The sequence below is a fragment of the Oncorhynchus clarkii genome, chromosome 14 (assembly GCF_045791955.1).
Source record: "Oncorhynchus clarkii lewisi isolate Uvic-CL-2024 chromosome 14, UVic_Ocla_1.0, whole genome shotgun sequence".
NCBI lineage: Eukaryota > Metazoa > Chordata > Actinopteri > Salmoniformes > Salmonidae > Oncorhynchus > Oncorhynchus clarkii.
Window position 1 is genome coordinate 18,539,787 of NC_092160.1, and position 21,640 is coordinate 18,561,426.

General features: G+C 40.0%; 1 protein-coding gene across 8 annotated transcripts in view; it reads left to right on the plus strand.

Moving 5' to 3' along the window:
* The window catches only part of LOC139366372 (prominin-1-A-like), a 113,922-nt gene that overhangs the window by 55,185 nt on the left and 37,097 nt on the right, over nucleotides 1-21,640 (plus strand). For all 8 annotated transcript variants that reach the window (XR_011626756.1, XR_011626755.1, XR_011626753.1 and 5 more), the window contains one exon: nucleotides 676-881. Coding sequence is in view for 3 of the 8 variants with exons in the window: in XM_071103790.1 (XP_070959891.1) it covers nucleotides 676-881 (206 nt within the window). In the remaining 5 variants the exon portion in view is untranslated. The remainder of the gene's footprint in view (nucleotides 1-675; nucleotides 882-21,640) is intronic.

A 21,640-nucleotide genomic window follows, 5' to 3' on the forward strand; every position in this document is an offset into this window, starting at 1 on the left:
TAATCATTTCGAACCTTGCTTTCATTTGTATACATGTGTCTCTGTAATGCTTGAGAATACTTGGGACAAGATTTAAAAAATGTAAGTAATTTGGAGCTGATTTCCAGTTGTTTTTACAGTCTTTTATGTCCAACAATGAAAATGTATTTGTTTTTATTTTATTTTGCTCAGAAAACTTGCGGGTGAAATAAAACCACCCGTCGGCCGTCGGTTGGGAAACCCTGTTTTATGGTGTTATTCCTGTTATCGTTTGCATTTTTGCAGCATAGTATGCAAATAGTATCAAAATCACACTGATTCAGAAATGATGTCAAACGGTATCACTGTGCCATGCCTAGGCTTAAAGTGTCACACATTTGGCATTGATTTTGAGGATAATATCTCCACAGCCATCAATGCCAGGTTGTAAATGAGAACTTGTTATCAACTGGCCTACCTGGTTAAATAAAGGTGGGGGGAAAAAATGGCCAAATTGCAAAAGCTATCAAACATGGCCATGGAGTAGCCTACTATGTACTGTATGAAATTACATTTAAGGAAAGTGTCAATGCCAACTGTGGGCTCTCATCATCATTCTGGAATCGTCTACTCCTCCCTCTCTACTTCTCCCCCTCTCCTCACTCCCTCTCTCTTCTTCACCGTCTCCCTCCTCCCATCTACTCCTCTTCTCTCCAGGCCATCTACTATGAGACAGGCTTCATGGTGTGTGCCGTGCTCGGCCTGCTCTTCATTGTCCTACTGCCCCTGGTTGGCCTCTTCTTCTGCCTGTGCCGCTGCTGCGAAAACTGTGGCGGCGAGATGCACCAGCGCCAGCGGAAGAACGCTGACTGCCAGCGGGGCCTGCTCACCACACTGCTCTTCGCCACCTCGCTCATCATCACGTGAGTCCACATCCATTAATATCTTACTTTCATGTATCACCTAGTACGTTTACATGCATACTAATAATTCGATATTAAACTGATAATGGAAGTAGGCCGGGTATTGCTATAGTCACGAAAACACCTAACTCTGCTTATTTTAATCAGTGTAAGGTCATAATCGAAGTAAGCATACGCCGTTTAAAACACCTGGTTTTCTGACCAATCTTTCTACATGTTAACAGCTCAATCAGAGTTTCAGCTGTGTATTTGATCTGCATCTACCCTCACCAGCAGCACAAGCCTCCATCTTTAGCGCGAGTGAAGTGAGTTTGGAAAGTATGTATCTTAGAAATATTTTTCACATACAAATTTTGTATGTCCGAACTCAGAATCAAATAGGCTTCCCAAAAATAACACGTGGTAAAAAGTCAGGTGTGTCAATGTAAACAAGATTATTAGGGAAATTGTTATTTTTGCAAAGCATATAAACATTTAATTAGAGCTATTATATTAATCTGACTATTCACAAGAATCCTATTAATGTTTGGATGTAACCATACTCAATGGTGGAAGTCAACTAAATCTGCAGGAAGGGTTCACTTTGTTCTGGTCCCCTTCTGCCTAAAAGCATTGGACCTAAATGGTTTTCAATTGAAAATGTTGTTCAAACAGGCCTTGGATGTCATTTTAGGGTGTCTTTGTGCTCCGTACGGATTATAATCTAGGGAAAACACTGGGTAAATATGAAGGCTACACTAGAAGATTTGAGCCCGCCTTGGCTACCTCAGTCCTCCTACTATAAATGTAACACAATACAACCACACATTAATCACAGCTTATATCAAGAGACCCCCCTGGAAATCTTCTTCAAAAGGCCAACTACTATGTTTTTAATGATAATTTATAAACAATGTGGAATGGACATTTTACATAGACACAGTGCCTTCAGAAAGTATTCACACCCCTGTACTTTCTCCACAGTTTGTTGTGCTACAGTCTGAATTTAAAATGTATTAAATTGAGATTTTGTGTCACCGGCCTACACACAATACCCCATAATTTTGAAGTGGAATACTGAATTTAGACATTTTTATAAATTAATTAAAAATGAAAGACTGTAATGTCTTGAGTCAATAAGTAGCACCTTTGTTATTGGAAAGTCTAAATAAGTTCAGGATAAAAAATGTGTTTAACAAGTCATAGAAAGTTGAATGGACTCACTCTGTGTGCAATAATAGTGCTTAATATCCCTTTGACCATGGTGAAGTTATTAATTACACTTTGCATGAGAAGGAAGCCAGTACAGAAAAACATTTTTTTACAAAACATGCATCCGGTTTGCCAAAAGGCACTGATGTAAAACTGCCAAAAATTTGGCTAAGAAATTAACTTTATGTCCTGAATACATGTGAAAAATGTTCCACTCTTCACATTTTCAAGCGTGGTGGTGGCTGCATCATGTTATGGGTATGCTTGCCATCGGCAAGGACTAGGTAGTTTTTTAGGACATAGAGCTAAGCACAGGCAAAATCCTAGAGGAAAATCTGGTTTTGTCTGCTTTCCAAAAGACACGGGGAGACAAATTCACCTTTCAGTAGGACAATAACCTAAAACACAAGGCTGCACTGGCGTTGCTTACCAAGATGACATTGAATGTTCCTGAGTGGCCTAGTTACGATTTTGACTTAAATTGTCTTGAAAAGCTATGGCAAGACTTGAAATTGGCTGTCCAACAATGATCATCAACCAACTTAACAGAGCATGAAGAATTATTTTCAAGAATCTAATTTCATCTTAACTTTTTGCTTAAGGAGAAATATAAGAAATGACACAAAAAAATGTTCAATAAACTTTTTGAGTAATAGCTACTTTGCTTAACTATCTTCTTAAGTCTATAGTTAAGGGGAAAATGGTAGTTAAGAATACATTTATTCTTAAGAAGGTTTTGTGAGTCTGGGCCCAGGTGTGCAAAGCTCTTAAATACTTACCCAGAAAGACTCACAGCTGTAATAGCTGCCAAAGTTGATTTTAATGTGTTGACTCAATGGTGTGGATTTTTTTCTGTATTTAATTTTCAATAAATTTGGAAAAATTTCTAAAAACATGTTTTCACTTTGTCGTTATAGGGTATTGTATGTAGTTTGGTGAGATATATTTCATGCATTTTGAATTCAGGCTGTAACACTACAAAATGGGGAATAAGTCAAGGGGTATTAATACTTTACATAATATGCGTTTTTATAGTGTCTCTATTCAATAGTCTTTTGACTCAATTAATGCTGTTCCTGCTTCAGTGTTCTCCCTCAGCATCTTTTCCGAACACAGTACATCACCTACTGACTTGCATCACTTTAGATATCCAGTGGTGATTGTGAGAAACAAATGGTCAAATGTACTTACAGCACATTATTGGCTAGGCAGTAGAAATAGCCATATACAGACACAATATAGACCGTATCTGTGCCTTTGGCTCTACGGTGGAGGAGAGAGGATTCACCAAGCTTCTGTTCTTTGTTTGATGTTCCTGTCTTTTACGGCTTTATTGGAGAGTGCTGCATTATTACAAATTCCAGAGGGGAATCCTAGCTCCACGGAGACAAGTGTCTGAGAGAGAGAAACAACCCAGAGCTCTTATTAAATCTCCCCGGCCACCAGGTGAAGACGCCACAACGATTCAAATGAAGCAATTACACTGGGCACAGGGGTGAGGAGACCACCTCTCGAGCTGAGGGACAGGGAGTGTGTTACCCATAGGGCACATGCACGCGTACAGCGCATACACATAGTACTCACACACACAAACACACACACACAGGGTATTACCAAAAGAGCGCAATCGCTGACAGCTATGGGGCGAGGATGAGACGTTTTACAGCGAGGACAGGGGGTGGTATCCCAGAAACGTTCTAATTTGAATATGTAAGGCTTGCAGGCACATTATTAGAGAGGAAGAGAGAGGGTGAGACATAAAATTGACATGGGTGGTGTATTACACTATTTCTGTTTGATTGAATGTGAAAGTGTATTTTTAAGGTGTAGGCCTATAAAGCTTTCTGGTATGGATTATAGGTTGGTATGCCAAAGATGTCTTCGAACTTAGGTGTAGCATCACATTGTGGTTTGTAAGGTACACTCTATATACAAACCTATGTGGACACCCCTTCAAATGAGTATATAAGGGATATTTCAGCCTCACCCGTTGCTGACAGGTGTATAAAATCGAGCACACAGCCATGCAATCTCCATAGACAAACATTGGCAGTAGAATGGCCTTACTGAAGAGCTCAGTGACTTTCAACATGGCACCGTCATAGGATGCGACCTTTCCGACAAGTGAGTTTGTAAAATGTCTGCCCTGATAGAGCTGCCCCAGTCAACTGTAAGTGCTGTTATTGTGGAAACGTCTAGGAGCAACAACGGCTCAGCGGCTCAGAAGGTCACGGAACGGGACCGCCGAGTGTAGCGTGTAAAAAAATTGTCTGTCCTCGGCAATACTCACTACCGAGTTCCAAACTGCCTCTGGAAGCAACGTCAGCTACTGTTATTTTATTGTTGCTCTTTTATTTTATTTATTTAATTTTTAAAAATATATATACTTCTGTTTATTTTAGTAAATACTTTCTTAACACTTTTTTCTTAAAACTGCATTCTTGGTTAAGGACTGTTGTATTCGGCGCATGTGACAAATAAAATTTGATTTGAATTCAACTGTTCGTCGGGAGCTTCATGAAATGGGTTTCCACGTCCGAGCAGCCGCATACAAGCCTAAAATCACCATGTGCAATGCCAAGTGTCGGCTAGAGTGGTGTAAACCTCGCCGCCATTGGACTCTGGAGAAGTAGAAACACGTTTTCTGGAGTGATGAGTCACGCTTCACCATCTGGCAGTCCGATGGACGAATCTCGGATACCAGGAGAACGGATGCATAGCGCGAACTAAACTTTGGTGGAGGAAGACTAATGGTCTGAGGCTGTTTTTCGTGGTTTGGGCTAGGCCCCTTAGTTCCAGTGAAGGGAAATCTTATAGCATACAATAACATTCTAGACGATTCTGTGCTTCCAACTTTGTGGAAAAAGTTTGGGGAAGGCCCTTTCCTGTTTCAGCATGACAAATGACAATGCCCCCGTGAACAAAGCGAGGTCCATACAGAAATGGTTTGTCGAGATTAGTGTGGAAGAACTTCCATCAAACACCTTTGGGATGAATTGGAACGCCGACTGCGAGCCAGTCCTAATCACCCAACATCAGTGCCTGACCTCACAAATAATAATTTTGCTGAATAGAACCAAGTCCCTGCAGCAATGTTCCAACATCTAGTGGAAAGCCTTCCCAGAAGAGTGGAGGCTGTTATAGCAGTAACTCCATTTTAATACCCATGATTTTTGGTCATGTAGTGAATGTTTTTGGTACAATACTCCTATTTGTCTTTAGTTGTGTCACTATTATGAGGTTCGACTGGTTCAGATATAAAAGATTTGAAGGGACAGTGAGCTCAATGTCTCATCTAAAGCCACACATCTGACCAGACAGACAGGTGCACTGACTGCATTCGAGGGAAAGATGCTAGAGGATGAAGAGGATAAGAAAGCTTGTTCTCTGTGTATTATCCTCTCTGTACTGTCCTCTGTGTATTATCATCTATGTATTATCATCTGTGTATTGTCCTCTGTGTACTGTCCTATTCATTCCATATTTATCTCAGGCTTGAAATAGAGCAGCACTGCCAAGCCTTCACCATACATTCTTAATAACTTTGTAAATGTTTGAATTATGTCTTTTCCAATATCAGTTCCAACCTCCACAACTTTCAAATTAGTTCTGTTATGTCGTTGGAAGTCATGCCACATGACAGTTCATAGGCTACTGTGTAGAACACAACAGCAAGCCTTTTGCCTTATATTTTAAATTAATCTATTGTTCAGAAAGCAACAGATGTAGATTACAGATTAAAGTTAGGACTACAAAAGAAAAGTATCACTACAAACTATGGTTTTAGTAACCTTTCAGTGTAAAGATGATTATCCGTACTGCAGTAAGAGAGATACCCTGTCTCATAATGGACCAATGATGCGATCCACTAATCTATTAATAGACCTTTTCCCCCGTACTATGGGAACAATAGAATAGTCCCAAAAGTGCAGCCTCTAGTATTTGATCATGTATTTGACCCAAGTATCCATCTCTCCCTGTCTAGAAGTATTAACATAGACTGATGTTATCTGATTTGTACAGTATGGGGTGCCTCGTTCTACCTTGTGTGTGCTGATGATGAATCATTGACGAAGTGACCCAATTAATATGTGGAAACAACTTCCCATCACTGCCCTGCTTTCTCCGGGTGCACAGAACACTGTCAGTGCGGTGTCACACGCCATGGTGAGCTGAACACACAGACGCAGGCAGACAGACACGCACACTCACACATAGATGCGCGCAAGCACACACATATTTGAATCATTATGTGCACCCATTCACATATTTGATAGAGTTTCACTTATGAAATATAACATATGGATCGTTCACATGATATGTACAGAGAACAGTATGGCTGTGACACACACACTACCTCTGCCTGCTTTTTTGTCAGATGGTTATATTCCTCCACAGCCACCTCTCTCAGCCAACATGGAGATTCTACTACACCGCACCTCGGCAACAGAGCTCCCCAGAAGCCGTTGCCAAGGCACTAAACTCCTGCCGTTAGGTCTTGTTGTCATTAGGGAGTGATATGAAAGAGTGGCACCACTGTACTGTAGCGCTAAAAGCCAAGCACCTGCTTTAACAAGATACAGACAGACGGGACAGACAGTACAGACAGGCAAGCAGGCACACAGACAGACAAGACCGACGGGAGACAGACAGACAGGAGAGAGCCCAACTTACATCTTAGCGCAGATTGTCATTAAAGCCCAAGCTAATAAGGCTAACACCCTGGTCACATAAAGGGTTGAACAGGACCACTGTATGTGTTGGAATACCGATGTGTTACCACTGGACTGGAACAAAAGCCTGTACTCACCCAGCAGCTCTCCAGGAGAGGAGTTAGAGAGGCTCATTCTAGCTTTATCCCAATCAAGAACTAAACTGAGACCAGACAAATATTGAAGCACAGAATATATCTGCCTGATATCAGGCTTATCTTGAACTGAGAGTTGGCTGTGACCCGCCATTTTTGGGACACTGCTCTACAGACCTGAAATGAACCTGGGAAAGTGCTCAGACTATTGAAACAACATTTACACAATGAGACCGTTGTATGGAGTGGAGACGTCCCTGAATTCATTTAACAAAATAAGAACCATATTTAAAGTAACTTCAGATCCAGTAAAGCCTAAAAAATAAACATTGGACCTAATATTTACATCTTAGTGCAAATTGTCTTCAAAACCCAAGCTAATAATATCAGGGCCCAAAATGATAAGCCCCAGACAGGTCATCACAGGAGACTGAGGAGAGATATTGTTACTGCTATTAAATGATAGTGTATTATGGTATGATAATGATTATTATAACATCACTAGCTTTTGAACTATTGAACTTTCACACAGCTTTCACATCAGCTGTCAGAGCAGCTTACCGATAATTGCACCTGTACATAGCCCATCTGTAAATAGCCCACCCAACTACCTCATCCCCATATTGTTATTTATTATTTGCTCCTTTGCACCCCAGTATCTCTACTTGCACATTCATCTTCTGCACATCTATCACTTCAGTGTTTAATTGCTAAATTGTAATTAATTCGCCACTGTGGCCTATTTATTTCCTTACCTCCCTAATCTTACTACATTTGCGCACACTGTATAGACTTTTCTATTGTGTTATTGACTGTACGTTTGTTTATCCCATGTGTAACTGTGTTGTTTGTGTCGCACTGCGTTGCTCTATCTTGGCCAGGTCGCAGTTGTAAATGAGAACTTTTTCTCAACTGGCCTACCTGGTTAAATAAAGGTGAAATAAAAAAAATAATGAGGCAGTCATGCCCTGACAAGTTATTCTGGTTTTAAAAGCATTGTTGCTTAAAGTTCCCTTATTTACACTCTCAAGTTGAGGGAATGGAGAAAAATGCATTAACATTATGGATGATAGAGATTTTGTCATGTTATTAAGAAAATACAGATATGATTTGTTTCCTGTGTTTTGCACCCAAGACTGTGACAGTAGCTCTTGGTGGATGGGTAGTTGCACTTGTGGTCTTGAAAGAGCAGCATTTGTATAGTTGATAAAAGAAGTCTTTCATTCCTTTGTGTAACTTTTTGTCTTTGTGGTCCGATTGCAGCTCTGCTTCTGATCCCCACATGTTACAGTTTGGAACATACAGTGGTCCTGTTCAACCCTTTATGTTCCCAGGGTGAATGGCCTTATCTATGTGTTTATGGGATCGAAAGCTATGTCACGGACACACAGATGCACACACACTCACACATGTGAATGCACACTTATGTAAGCATGCAAACACATATGTGGGAGAAATGTCCTGATGTGAACATATTACGCACCTATACTATACTCACACATGTGAATCCACACATGTGCATGCATACATATTCACACAAACATACACTACCGTTCAAAAGTTTGGGGTCACTTAGAAATGTTCTTGTTTTTGAAAGAAATGTTTTGTCCATTAAAATAACATCAAATTGATCAGAAATACAGTGTAGACATTGTTAATGTTGTAAACGACTATTGCAGCTGGAAACAGCAGATTTTTTATGGATTATCTACATAGACGTACAGAAGCCCATTATCAGCAACCATCACTCCTGTGTTCCAATGACATGTTGTGTTAGCTAATCTAAGTTTATCATTTTAAAAGGCTAGTTGATCATTAGAACACCCTTTTGCAATTATATTAGCACAGCTGAAAACTGTTCTGAAAACTGTTCTGATTATAGAAGCAATAAAACTGTCCTTTAGACTAGTTGAGTATCTGGAGCATCAGCATTTGTGGGTTCGATTACAGGCTCAAAATGGCCAGAAATGAAGACCTTTCTTCTGAAACTTGTCAGAGAAATTGCCAAGAAACTGAAGATCTCGTACAGCGCTGTATACTTCTCCCTTCACCGAACAACGCAAACTGGCTCTAACCAGAATATAAAGAGAAGTGGGAGGTCCAGGTGCACAAGTGAGCAAGAGGACAAGTACATTAGAATGTCTAGTTTGAGACACAGACGTCTCAGATGTCCTCAACTGGCAGCTTCATTAAATTGAACGTCAACAGTGAAGAGGTGACCACGGGATGCTGGCCTTCTAGACAGAGTTCCTCTGTCCACTGTCTGTGTTCTTTTGCACATCTTAATCTTTTATTTTTATTGGCCAGTCTGAGATATGGCTTTTTATTTGCAACTCTGCCTAGAAGGCCAGCATCCCGGAGTCGCCTCTTCACTGTTGACGTTGAGACTGGTGTTTTGCAGGTACTATTTAATGAAGCTGCCAGTTGAGTACTTGTGAAGCGTCTGTTCAATATAGTGTTCAATATTCCCAGGTAAGGACTATTTCTCTCTATACCATTTGTATTTCATATGTATTTGTATTTCATAGACTATTGGATGTTCTTATAGGCACTTTAGTATTGCCAGTGTAACAGTATAGCTTCCGTACCTCTCCTCGCTCCTACCTGGGCTCGAACCAGGAACACAACGACAACAGCCACCCTCAAAGCAGCGTTACCCATGCAGAGCAAGGGGAACAACTACTCCAAGTCTCAGAGCGAATGACGTTTGAAACGCTATTAGCGCGCACCCCGCTAACTAGCTAGCCAATTCACGTCACATCGTTACACCAGCCTAATCTCAGGAGTTGATAGGCTTGAAGTCATAAACAGCAGAGCTCCTGGCAAAACGCACAAAAGTTGTTTGAATGAATTTTTATGAGCCTGCTGGTGCCTACCATCGCTCAGTCAGACTGCTCTATCAAATCATAGACTTAGTTATAACATAAATAACACACAGAAATACGAGCCTTAGGTCATTAAGGAAACTATAATCTCGAAAACAAGATGTTTATTCTTTCAGTGAAATAGGGAACCGTTCCGTATTTTATCTAACGGGTGGCATCCATAAGTCTAAATATTCCTGTTACATACAACCTTCAATGTTATGTCATAATTACGTAAAATTCTGGCAAATTAGGCGGCCCAAACTGTTGCATATACCCTGACTCTGTGTGCAATGAACGCAAGAGAAGTGACACAATTTCACCTGGTTAATATTGCCTGCTAACCTGGATTTATTTTAGCTAAATATGCAGGTTTAAAATTATATACTTGTGTATTGATTTTAAGAAAGGCATTGATGTTTATGGTTAAGTACACATTGGAGCAACGACAGTCGTTGATTGATTGTTTTTTATAAGATAAGTTTAATGCTAGCTAGCAACTTACCTTGGCTTACTGCATTCGCGTAACAGACAGGCTCCTCATGGAGTGCAATGTAATCAGGTGGTTAGAGTGTTGGACTAGTTAACTGTAAGGTTGCAAGATTGAATCCCCCGAGCTGACAAGGTTAAACTCTGTCGTTCTGCCCCTGAAGGCAGAACGTTCCTAGGCCGTCATTGAAAATAAGTATGTGTTCTTAACTGACTTGCCTAGCTAAATAATGGTGTAAAAAATAAATAAAAATTGGCGCTCAAAAATACAGATTTCCGATTGTTATGAAAACTTGAAATCGGCCTTAATTAATCGGCCATTCCGATTAATCGGTAGACCTCTAGTGTTAACCCCATTGTAACATGTTGTGTTAGTAATGTTAACCTTATTGTAACGTGTGGTGTTGAATAACCCCATTGTAACATGTGGTGTCAGTAGTGTTACTCCCATTGTAACATGTGGTGTCAGTAGTGTTAACCTTATTGTAAGGTATGTTGTCAGTAGTATTATGTAACCCCATTGTAACATGTGGTGTCAGTAGTGTTAACGCCATTGTAACGTGGTGTCATTCGTGTTAACGTCATTGTAAAGATGTGGTGTCGGCAGTGTTAACCCCATTATACCATGCGGTGTCAGTAGTGTTAATCCCATTGTAACATGTGGTGTAGGTAGAGTTAAAAAAACAACAACACTGAGTTACACATAAACAAACGTACGGTCAATAACACAATAGAAAAATCTATGTACAGTGTGTGCAAATGTAGAAGAGTGGGGAGGCAGGAAATAAATAGGCCATGGGGACGAAATAATTACAATTTAGCATTAACACTGGAGTGATAGATGTGCAACCCTAATTTAACATGTGCTGTTGGTAGTGTTAAGTAACACCATTGTAACATGTATGTTAACCCTATTGTAACATGTGGTGTCAGCAGTGTTAACCTTATTGTAACGTGTGGTTTCAGTTGTGTTAAGTAGCCCCATTGTAACATGTGGTATTGGTAGTGTTAACCCTATTGTAAAATGTGGTGTCGGCGGTGTTAACACCATTGTTTCAAGAAGTCTTTACTTTACTTTTGCCATTAGACTTACCGATAGAGAAGACACATGACCAAGCTAAACCAGCAGCTGCTATTGTATGTCTGCACAAAATTAGCTTTGTTAAGCTGGGGATAATAACCTAATAAGGACTAAGTAAATAGTCTGGTCACCCCATGTCCACACTAAAGCCCCTTTTCACTATGATAGTAAGACAGTATTAATTAGTAAGACAGTATTATGCATTATGATGGTACCAATATGCAATAGTGGATTCGTAATTAGGACAGGAGTTGATTCAACTCTTATACAACCTTGAGCAACCAACCACCAAGGATACTTGGTATGGAGTCATGGATGCTAACATTGGTGTCAGTCTTGCAGTCTAAGACTATATATCAAGGCCTGAAACACCCATTGTCTTCCATTATACAGTATGACTACCCAGGGTCCTTGTAGGGTAAGGAATGTGATGCCTCCTGTAGGTGCACTGCACACACACACACACACACCTATGTTACTGTGTACTTTACTTTATGTTAGGTGCTCTGAACTGACAATGTGCCCTTACATGACACGACACTAGGAGGCTAAATTGCATGTTGCAGTGTGAAAGCTTTTTAGCTACCATAACACTGAATGATGTATTCACTAGCTGATTAATTCTTTATAGGAGATGTTGCTGAGCTGCGCTCAGGTTTTGAGTGTGACCTTTTGTTATTTTCGAAAATGGAATTCCAAAGTAATGTGCTCAAAAGTAAAGAATAAATGTTTTGTAAATGAAAATAGTTGATATAATTCAGGGGTAGGCAACTAGATACAGCTACGGACCGATTTATATCGTAACGGATGTTCTGTCACGCACCGGACCTTAGAGATCCTCATTATTCTCTATGTGTGGTTAGGTCAGGGTGTGACTCGGGTGGGAAAGTCTATGTTTTCTATTTCTTTGTTTTTTGGCCGTGTGTGTGTGTGTGGTTCCCAATCAGAGGCAGCTGTCTATCTGTCTCTGATTGGGTTTTGTGGGATCTTGTTTTCTGTTTAGTGTCTGTACCTGACAGAACTGTGCGCTTTCGTTTTCACTTTGGTTATTTTGTTTGAGTGTTTAAAAAAAAATAAAAAATAATCATGAACACTTTGGTCCACTCCTTTCGCCGAGAGCCGTAACATGTACGGGTGGGTGTACACTACAAATTGACCACAACTAAGCCCAAAAAGAGCTTGATTACATTGGGACATGATCACATATCTCTTTTTTTCATTTGTGGAAATACTTGGGAACAGATTTCCTGAATTAACACATTTTTAACTGAATTCATGGTGATCAAAATTGTTTTTTTTTGTTGCAAAAAACATTGAGGGGCCCAGAAAAGTCACTTGCGGGACTGTTATAGTCCGCGAGCCGCCTGTTGCCGGCCCCTGATATAATTTGTAGTGTTGGTGTGCTTGTTGCCTTTATATATAGCTGTCTGTAGTGATAATAATGACATACTGTGCCATTCACGATGTAATTTTATTCATCTCCATTAATCATAAAACCTCTTGCCTAGTAGATAGTTTACTAGCTCATGAAGTATAGCACCACTTTATACAGGTCCTTCATACAGTAAAGTGTATTTTAATGAAAACAAAATGGATAATGATATTAAAGATTAAATCATTTTGAAAGATGATAGCAGTCACTTCCTTTCCTTAGCCTAAGTGCTCAGCCCAGTTCTGTGGTATGTAGGGCAGGTTGTGTGTCTCTCTAAACCAGTAGTATCCATTCATATTACACATCATTTTAGACCAAACACTCATGGAATTGTTCAGCATTCACACAAAGCATGGTGCTACACTGTTTTGCTGTTTGTTTGACCCTTTCGACTAAAGGTCATATCAGTAAATGTGACATTAAAGAAGAAGAATACTTTATTGGCTATTTATTATACATGTGATCCGGCTTCAAAATACCAGACATCACATCCGCAACAAAACCAAGACCTATTGATTTCAATCTAACTTGTAATTGCGTTACACAGCTGTTATTTTATGGCCTATAATTAGTGGGTACTCTAATCTGTGAGCACAATATGAAAAGGCTACATCTTACTCTGTGCTACAACTTTCTCCGTGCTGCGTCTTACTCCATGCTACACCTTACTCCGTGCTACACCTTACTCCGTGCTACATCTTACTCCGTGCTACATCTTACTTCGTGCTGCATCTTACTACGTGCTGCATCTTACTCCGTGCTACATCTTACGCCGTGCTACATCTTACTCCGTGCTACATCTTACTCCGTGCTGCTTCTTACTCCGTGCTACATCTTACTCCGTGCTACATTTTATTCCGTGCTGCATCTTACTCCGTGCTACATCTTACTCCGTGCTACATTTTATTCCGTGCTGCATCTTACTCCGTGCTGCATCTTACTCCGTGCTACATCTTACGCCGTGCTGCATCTTACTCCGTGCTGCATCTTACTCTGTGCTACATCTTACTCCGTGCTGCATCTTACTCCGTGCTGCATCTTACTCCGTGCTACATCTTACTCCGTGCTACATCTTACTCCGTGCTGCTTCTTACTCCGTGCTACATCTTACTCCGTGCTGCATCTTACTCCGTGCTGCAACTTATTCCGTGCTGCATCTTACTCCGTGCTACATCTTACTCCGTGCTGCTTCTTACTCCGTGCTACATCTTACTGCATGCTGCTTCTTACTCCGTGCTAGATCTTACTCTGTGCTAGATCTTACTGCATGCTGCTTCTTACTCCGTGCTAGATCTTACGCCGTGCTAGATCTTACTCCGTGCTGCATTTTATTACACCTGATTCAGTTGATCAGCTATTCGTCAGTATCTTGTTTGGATCAATTAACTGGAGGATAGGGCTTCATATCCTGAGTTTTGACCACCCCTGTCATTCACAGAGAATAGGGAATGGGGTCTCTAGAGACTGGAGAGAGATAAAGAGAGGACTGAGAAAGCACTGTCCTGTCCTAGCACAACACAGCTGAATACAGGCCATTGTTAGGCCATGCAAAGCCATAGAGCCACTAGACCGTGTAATGCTACACTGCTCAGAGTACTGGCCTATATTAATTTCTATAGGCTAACACTGTTTGTTTTCACAGTTATCATAACTTGTTTCCTGTGGTCATATTTTCATGTCTCATTGACTTTGTTCCTCTTGTAGGCATTCATTTCACACAGCATATTTTTAGTTAGCATATAGCTAACTATCTCGAGTTTCCGTTTTTCTCATTCCGACTGAAATATTTGTTTTGTTTACTCGTTGAATGGGGGTAGCACACTCTGTAGTCTATTGTCAGTTTCCCTGCTCTGGTGAGAGCTACAGTTTCAGAGTATAATCTAGGCACTAGATCAGGGTCCATTCTCTTCCACACTCACTCACAAGGAGTTGGGAATTCACTTGCTGCCATCTTCAAAGCCCCTTTGTTCATCGGTAGAGATTCCGCTGACCTTACTGGACAACGCTGACAGAGAGCTGGAGAGAGAAAGAGAGCGAGAGGGTTAGAATGAATTGGGGAGACAGACGGAAAGAGAGAGAAAATAACGTGAGAGGGGAAATTACAGTGAGAGAATGAGGGAAGGAACGAGAGAGAGTTGCACAAGAGGCTTTTGTCATCTGGTAGCCATTTTGATTCTCCGTTGATCCGCATGCCTCCATGCCTACTGCCTTGCCCTAGTACATTAGCATAATGTCCATACAACCTACGTTAGCCAATAGTCACTTGGACGTGCTGCCAAATTCTATAACATGACTTTGGAGGCGGCTTATGGTAGAGAAATTAACAATCAATTATCTTTCAACAGCTCTGGTGGACATCCCTGCAGTCAGCATGCCAGTTGCGCGCTCCCTCAAAACTTGAGACATCTGTGGAATTGTGTTTTGTGACAAAACTGGCCTTTTATTGTCCCCAGCACAAGGTGCACCTGTGTAATGATCATGCTGTTTAATCAGCTTTCTGATATACCACTCCTGTTGGATGGATTATTTTGGCAAAGGAGAAATGCTCACTAACAGGGATGTGCACAACATTTGAGAGAAATACGCTTTTTGTGCATATGGAAAATGTGTGGGATCTTTTATTTCAGCTCATGAAACATGGGACCAACACTTTACATGTTGCGTTTATATTTTTGTTCAGTGCACAATGTTCACACACACACACACACACACACACACACACACACACACACACACACACACTCACACAAAACACTCACACACAAACACACTGTACAGTACACACCTATGAGTAACTCAAAATATCTCAATGTCCTAACAATGTCCTAACACAGACATGAAGCTCACACTCCAAATTTTACAATATGCACTGATTCTTCTCAATAGATCAAACATTCAAAACCCATAGGAAAACAGACTCACATAGAAATGTGTCAGAATGTCTGTTTATTTAACTGTTTGCTATTTATTAGAAAACATTTTGCAATTTCTACAGATGAGAGACAGTACAATATTGTTTGTGTAATGCACTTTGATCATGCATCCGCAATGGCACCCTATGCTCTACTTTGCACTAGGCTATATAGGGAATAGAATGCCTTTTGGAAGAAGAAAAAAACAATGTTAACATTTTGCCCAAAAGCACATAGGTTATGGAGTCCAACCTGCATAGAGAGAGACTTCCATTATCTTTTCTCAAGTCCTTTACTTATTAGCCCCCCTCTCACTACAGTACCTAGCAACTCTGATTTATTTTAGAAACTACTGTTAGTATTCAGCAACTCTGACCATTTTAGAAACTACTGTTAGTATTCAGCAACTCTGACCATTTTAGAAACTACTGTTAGTATTCAGCAACTCTGATTTATTTTAGAAACTACTGTTACTATTCAGCAACTCTGACTATTTTAGAAACTAGTGTTACTATTCAGCAACTCTGATTTATTTTAGAAACTAGTGTTAGTATATCAGTGTTACATTCAGCAACTCTGATTTATTTTAGAAACTATGTTAGTAGAAACTAGTGTTACTATTCAGCAACTCTGACTATTTTAGAAACTACTGTTAGTATTCAGCAACTCTGACTATTTTAGAAACTAGTGTTGGTATTTAGCAACTCTGACTATTTTAGAAACTAGTGTTAGTATTCAGCAACTCTGACTATTTTAGAAACTAGTGTTAGTATTCAGCAACTTTGATTTATTTTAGAAACTAGTGTTAGTATTCAGCAACTCTGACTATTTTAGAAACTACTGTTAGTATTCAGCAACTCTGACTATTTTAGAAACTACTGTTAGTATTCAGCAACTCTGACCATTTTAGAAACTACTGTTAGTATTCAGCAACTTTGATTTATTTTAGAAACTAGTGTTAGTATTCAGCAACTCTGACTATTTTAGAAACTACTGTTAGTATTCAGCAACTCTGACTATTGTAGAAACTAGTGTTAGTATTCAGCAACTCTGATTTATTTTAGAAACTACTGTTAGTATTCAGCAACTCTGACTATTGTAGAAACTATTGTTAGTATTCAGCAACTCTGACTATTGTAGAAACTAGTGTTAGTATTCAGCAACTCTGACAATTTTAGAAACGACTGTTAGTATTCAGCAACTCTGACTATTTTAGAAACTACTGTTAGTATTCAGCAACTCTGACCATTTTAGAAACTACTGTTAGTATTCAGCAACTCTGACTATTTTAGAAACTACTGTTAGTATTCAGCAACTCTATTTTAGAAACGACTGTTAGTATTCAGCAACTCTGATTTATTTTAGAAACTAGTGTTAGTATTCAGCAACTCTGACTATTTTAGAAACTAGTGTTAGTATTCAGCAACTCTGACTATTTTAGAAACGACTGTTAGTATTCAGCAACTCTGACAATTTTAGAAACGACTGTTAGTATTCAGCAACTCTGACTATTTTAGAAACTACTGTTAGTATTCAGCAACTCTGACTATTTTAGAAACTACTGTTAGTATTCAGCAACTCTGACTATTTTAGAATCTAGTGTTAGTATTCAACAACTCTGACCATTTTAGAAACTACTGTTAGTATTCAGCAACTCTGATTTATTTTAGAAACTAGTGTTAGTATTCAGCAACTCTGACAATTTTAGAAATGACTGTTAGTATTCAGCAACTCTGACTATTTTAGAAACTATTGTTAGTATTCAGCAACTCTGACTATTTTAGAAACGACTGTTAGTATTCAGCAACTCTGACTATTTTAGAAACGACTGTTAGTATTCAGCAACTCTGACTATTTTAGAAACTACTGTTAGTATTCAGCAACTCTGACTATTTTAGAAACTACTGTTAGTATTCAGCAACTCTGATTTATTTTAGAAACTACTGTTAGTATTCAGCAACTCTGACTATTTTAGAAACTACTGTTAGTATTCAGCAACTCTGACCATTTTAGAAACTACTGTTAGTATTCAGCAACTCTGACCATTTTAGAAACTAGTGTTAGTATTCAGCAACTCTGACCATTTTAGAAACTGGTGTTAGTATTCAGCAACTCTGATTTATTTTAGAAACTACTGTTAGTATTCAGCAAATCTGATTTATTTTAGAAACTACTGTTAGTATTCAGCAACTCTGACTATTTTAGAAACTAGTGTTAGTATTCAGCAACTCTGATTTATTTTAGAAACTAGTGTTAGTATTCAGCAACTCTATTTTAGAAACTACTGTTAGTATTCAGCAACTCTGACTATTGTAGAAACTAGTGTTGGTATTTAGCAACTCTGATCATTTTAGAAACTACTGTTAGTATTCAGCAACTCTATTTTAGAAACTACTGTTAGTATTCAGCAACTCTGATTTATTTTAGAAACTACTGTTAGTATTCAGCAACTTTGATTTATTTTAGAAACTAGTGTTGGTATTCAGCAACTCTGACTATTTTAGAAACTACTGTTGGTATTCAGCAACTTTGATTTATTTTAGAAACTAGTGTTAGTATTCAGCAACTCTGACTATTTTAGAAACTAGTGTTAGTATTCAGCAACTCTGACTATTTTAGAAACTAGTGTTAGTATTCAGCAACTCTGACTATTTTAGAAACTACTGTTAGTATTCAGCAACTCTATTTTAGAAACTAGTGTTAGTATTCAACAACTCTGACTATTTTAGAAACTACTGTTAGTATTCAGCAACTCTATTTTAGAAACTAGTGTTACTATTCAACAACTCTGAATATTTTAGAAACTACTGTTACTATTCAACAACTCTGACTATGATATACGATATATCATATATATATGATATACAAGTTGTGAGCCACAGCATATCACATTCAACCATTTCAGTCATCATTTTTCATATTAAGTTAGTTAACTTTCCCAGAGAAAGGGGGAACATAAGCATGTTGGTCAGATGGTCACATGTTGGTCAGTTAGACTGTATTCAGTTGAAGGCCCTATACGCTATTCCTATGATGCTTGTGGAACACTTGTACTGCCACCTGCTGGTATTCATGCTATATGCTATCATACAAGGCTTCCATTAAAGGGGAACTGCACACCACTGATTTGGCCTAATTTTTTGGCTTGCTCCTCAAGAAATGCTGGCGGCCATGACAGAAGCCAAACGTGAGTTGGCTTGGGGGTGTGGTGGGCGTTTCTTGGGTGTGTCCTTGCCACCACCAAGACACACCCATCTGCCAGAACCTTGCCTACAGCGGTTTCCCCAAACTCAATCACAACAAGCAAACCTCCTGCAGGTTGAGTTCAATAAGTACAGGCAGATGTTTGGTGAGATGCCGGAGGAAGCTTTGAATAGGTCAGTAGCCTGCTGGGGAATATGAAAAGAATGCAATTGCTGAATTTATGTAGATATTCTAAACTAAGCATTTTGATATATTTCAAACGTAGTAACAGGTCCATGTACCTTTTTTTACATAACCTTTTACATAATACCATAGAAGCAGTGTTCTGCTAATATAACAATGTTCACCTTCCATTGTCATTCCCAGCTGATACAGATACTGTGCCTATCTGCATTTTGTCTGGTCGTAATGGGGCTACATCGGCAATCATGTCAGAGTGGTCATACCTTCCTGAGTGGTGTCCCGTATACAACAGGAGTTCCCTGATCCTGTTGCAGAATAGACAGGGTTTCTCCCTCCACATATTGACTAATACCATTCAATTCAATAATTAAAAATACAATACAAGTAAAAGTTGTGTCTAGTAAAATGTTAATGCTGAGTGCCAGGTCTCCCTCCATTTAGAGACATCAGTATCAAGCCCGTCTGTCAGTCTGGACTTCATCACATCATCTTGCAAGTCTCTATGTGCTGGCTCCATACATGTTTCTGTGAACACATACACATACACACACAGTCACTGTTCTATTACCAATTGCAGTTAGGATAGATAATATCTCACAACAGGCCAGAACAGGTAAATCCTAACCATTCATGGTCTCCCCATCAAACGACGAGGCTGGCTTCTAGCAAAAGCAACTACAGTCCTCTCCATCTGTAGAAATAGGCAGAGTTGAGGTAGAGTTCATTAGTGACAAATGGAATCAAAAGGGTGTTGCAAATACTGGACATTTCTGCTGTACTGTGTTATTAGTAATCCCCTTCAGTCATAGAGCCTCCTTGTGTGGCAAAAGTTAGGAGATATCTAATCAATGGAAGATGAAATTAAACTGACTGAATTAAAAGTTAAAGGAGAAGGATAGGCTACCACGAACAAGAGTCAACAGGTAGGCTGCTACTTAATATTCTGGATGGAGTTGTTATTTATAAACGTTGGATGAGAATGCACTGGAGCCTCAATTAGCCTAGCTAGCTAATGTTAGCTATCATAGCTAGCGTCTCCTGGTTTGCTGCAGTCAAGACAGGTACTACGTAATCATATTTGATGATAAATAATCTAGCTATGGCAGCTATTAGTCTACTACAGCGCAAGTCCGCTTGGTTGGTTGCTGTCCCTCGTCTCTCCCTCCCTGCTCCCCATGTCACTACTCCCAGTAGGCTACGGCCCCTCCCCCGCCTCCTAGAGTGGCACCTGAACCTCTCTCTCCCTCTTGCACTTTATCAGCTCTGGTTAATAAAGAAAATCTGATGCTTCCCTCACTCAGATCGAACTGGGTATGGATCTGACCAGGTCTATACAGAATGGGTCTAGTCCTCAGGTCCATTTCGGAACAAGTCGATGGTGCTGCATGGAGCGGGATGAGAGTGTCCTAATCTTGCAAGTACTTAAAATGTTCCACACGCGCGACCGTTCGTGAGGAAGGAGCGACAGTACCTCTTCCCCATCAGGAGGTTGAGAAGTTTGGCATGGGCCCTCAGATTATTGATATTGACCTCTGACATGACCTTTGACTTGAAAGTTCAGTTGAGATTGGTGCACATCGGTTAAGTTAGTGCCCTATTCAGACCCTCTGTTTCTTCCGATTGGTTCCCTCGGACTCAGAACTTCCTGGGCAAAGGTCTGATTCCCATGTCCTCTTACAGTTGAGCCTTGGGACGATGGCACTGTCACTGTCCTCAATGGACCTAATAATCATAACAATACATTTGATTTTAAGAGCCTTTCAAGTCACCCTAGGACACAAAAATGTAAAACACAAGATAAAAAAAACAACACAAGATTGAAAAGAGATTTTTTTTAAATAGACTAACTCTTCCGTTTCTTCCAGGATGATATCTCTGGTTGGAACAGCCTGGGCTACTAGAAGGGCTGGACACCCTGGTCCTCTTACAAGTGACCCATGGTCCTCCCTTTCTCTTGGAGGGTAGAACCATCTGGTCCTCTCTTATGGGAGACTCTAAACACTTCACATCCAAACCTCTCTAACCTACAGAATGAAAGAGAATACACACAACCAGACTCACTAAAAGACACCATATGTCTTCACAAATATTGTATGGGATGATATTTTGTTGATAAACTTGGAATTTGATGCTCAACATCACTCAGGGAACTGGCTGGGTGAGTCCTTCTGGTTCTGCCTCCCTGCTTCTCAATCAGGTGACCCATGATGGAACCACCTGAGGGGCAAGGAGGACATAGACAGGCCCTCTGGTGTTCTCAGGGCTGGAGCTTTGAGTGCTCCAGCCCTAGTGCTCGCCCACCATGCTCTTTAGTTCCACAGGGGTCGTAGCCACTGCCTGGTCCTCCTCAACCCTCAGGGCATCGGTCCTGACCATTGGGACTTCACCTCTCTGGACTGTTCTAACTGGTCATCTGAATCCAAGTCAAAGAACCAGACTTCTGGCTATGTGGCCAAGGAGAGATGGACATTGAAATCCAAACAACACAACAACATACAAATAATACAAATATTGCAAGCGATGAGATGACAAGAAAAAGCAGCACTCACAGTGTTTCTGAAGCTGTGTGGGTCTTGAGTGGAATGCCACACATACA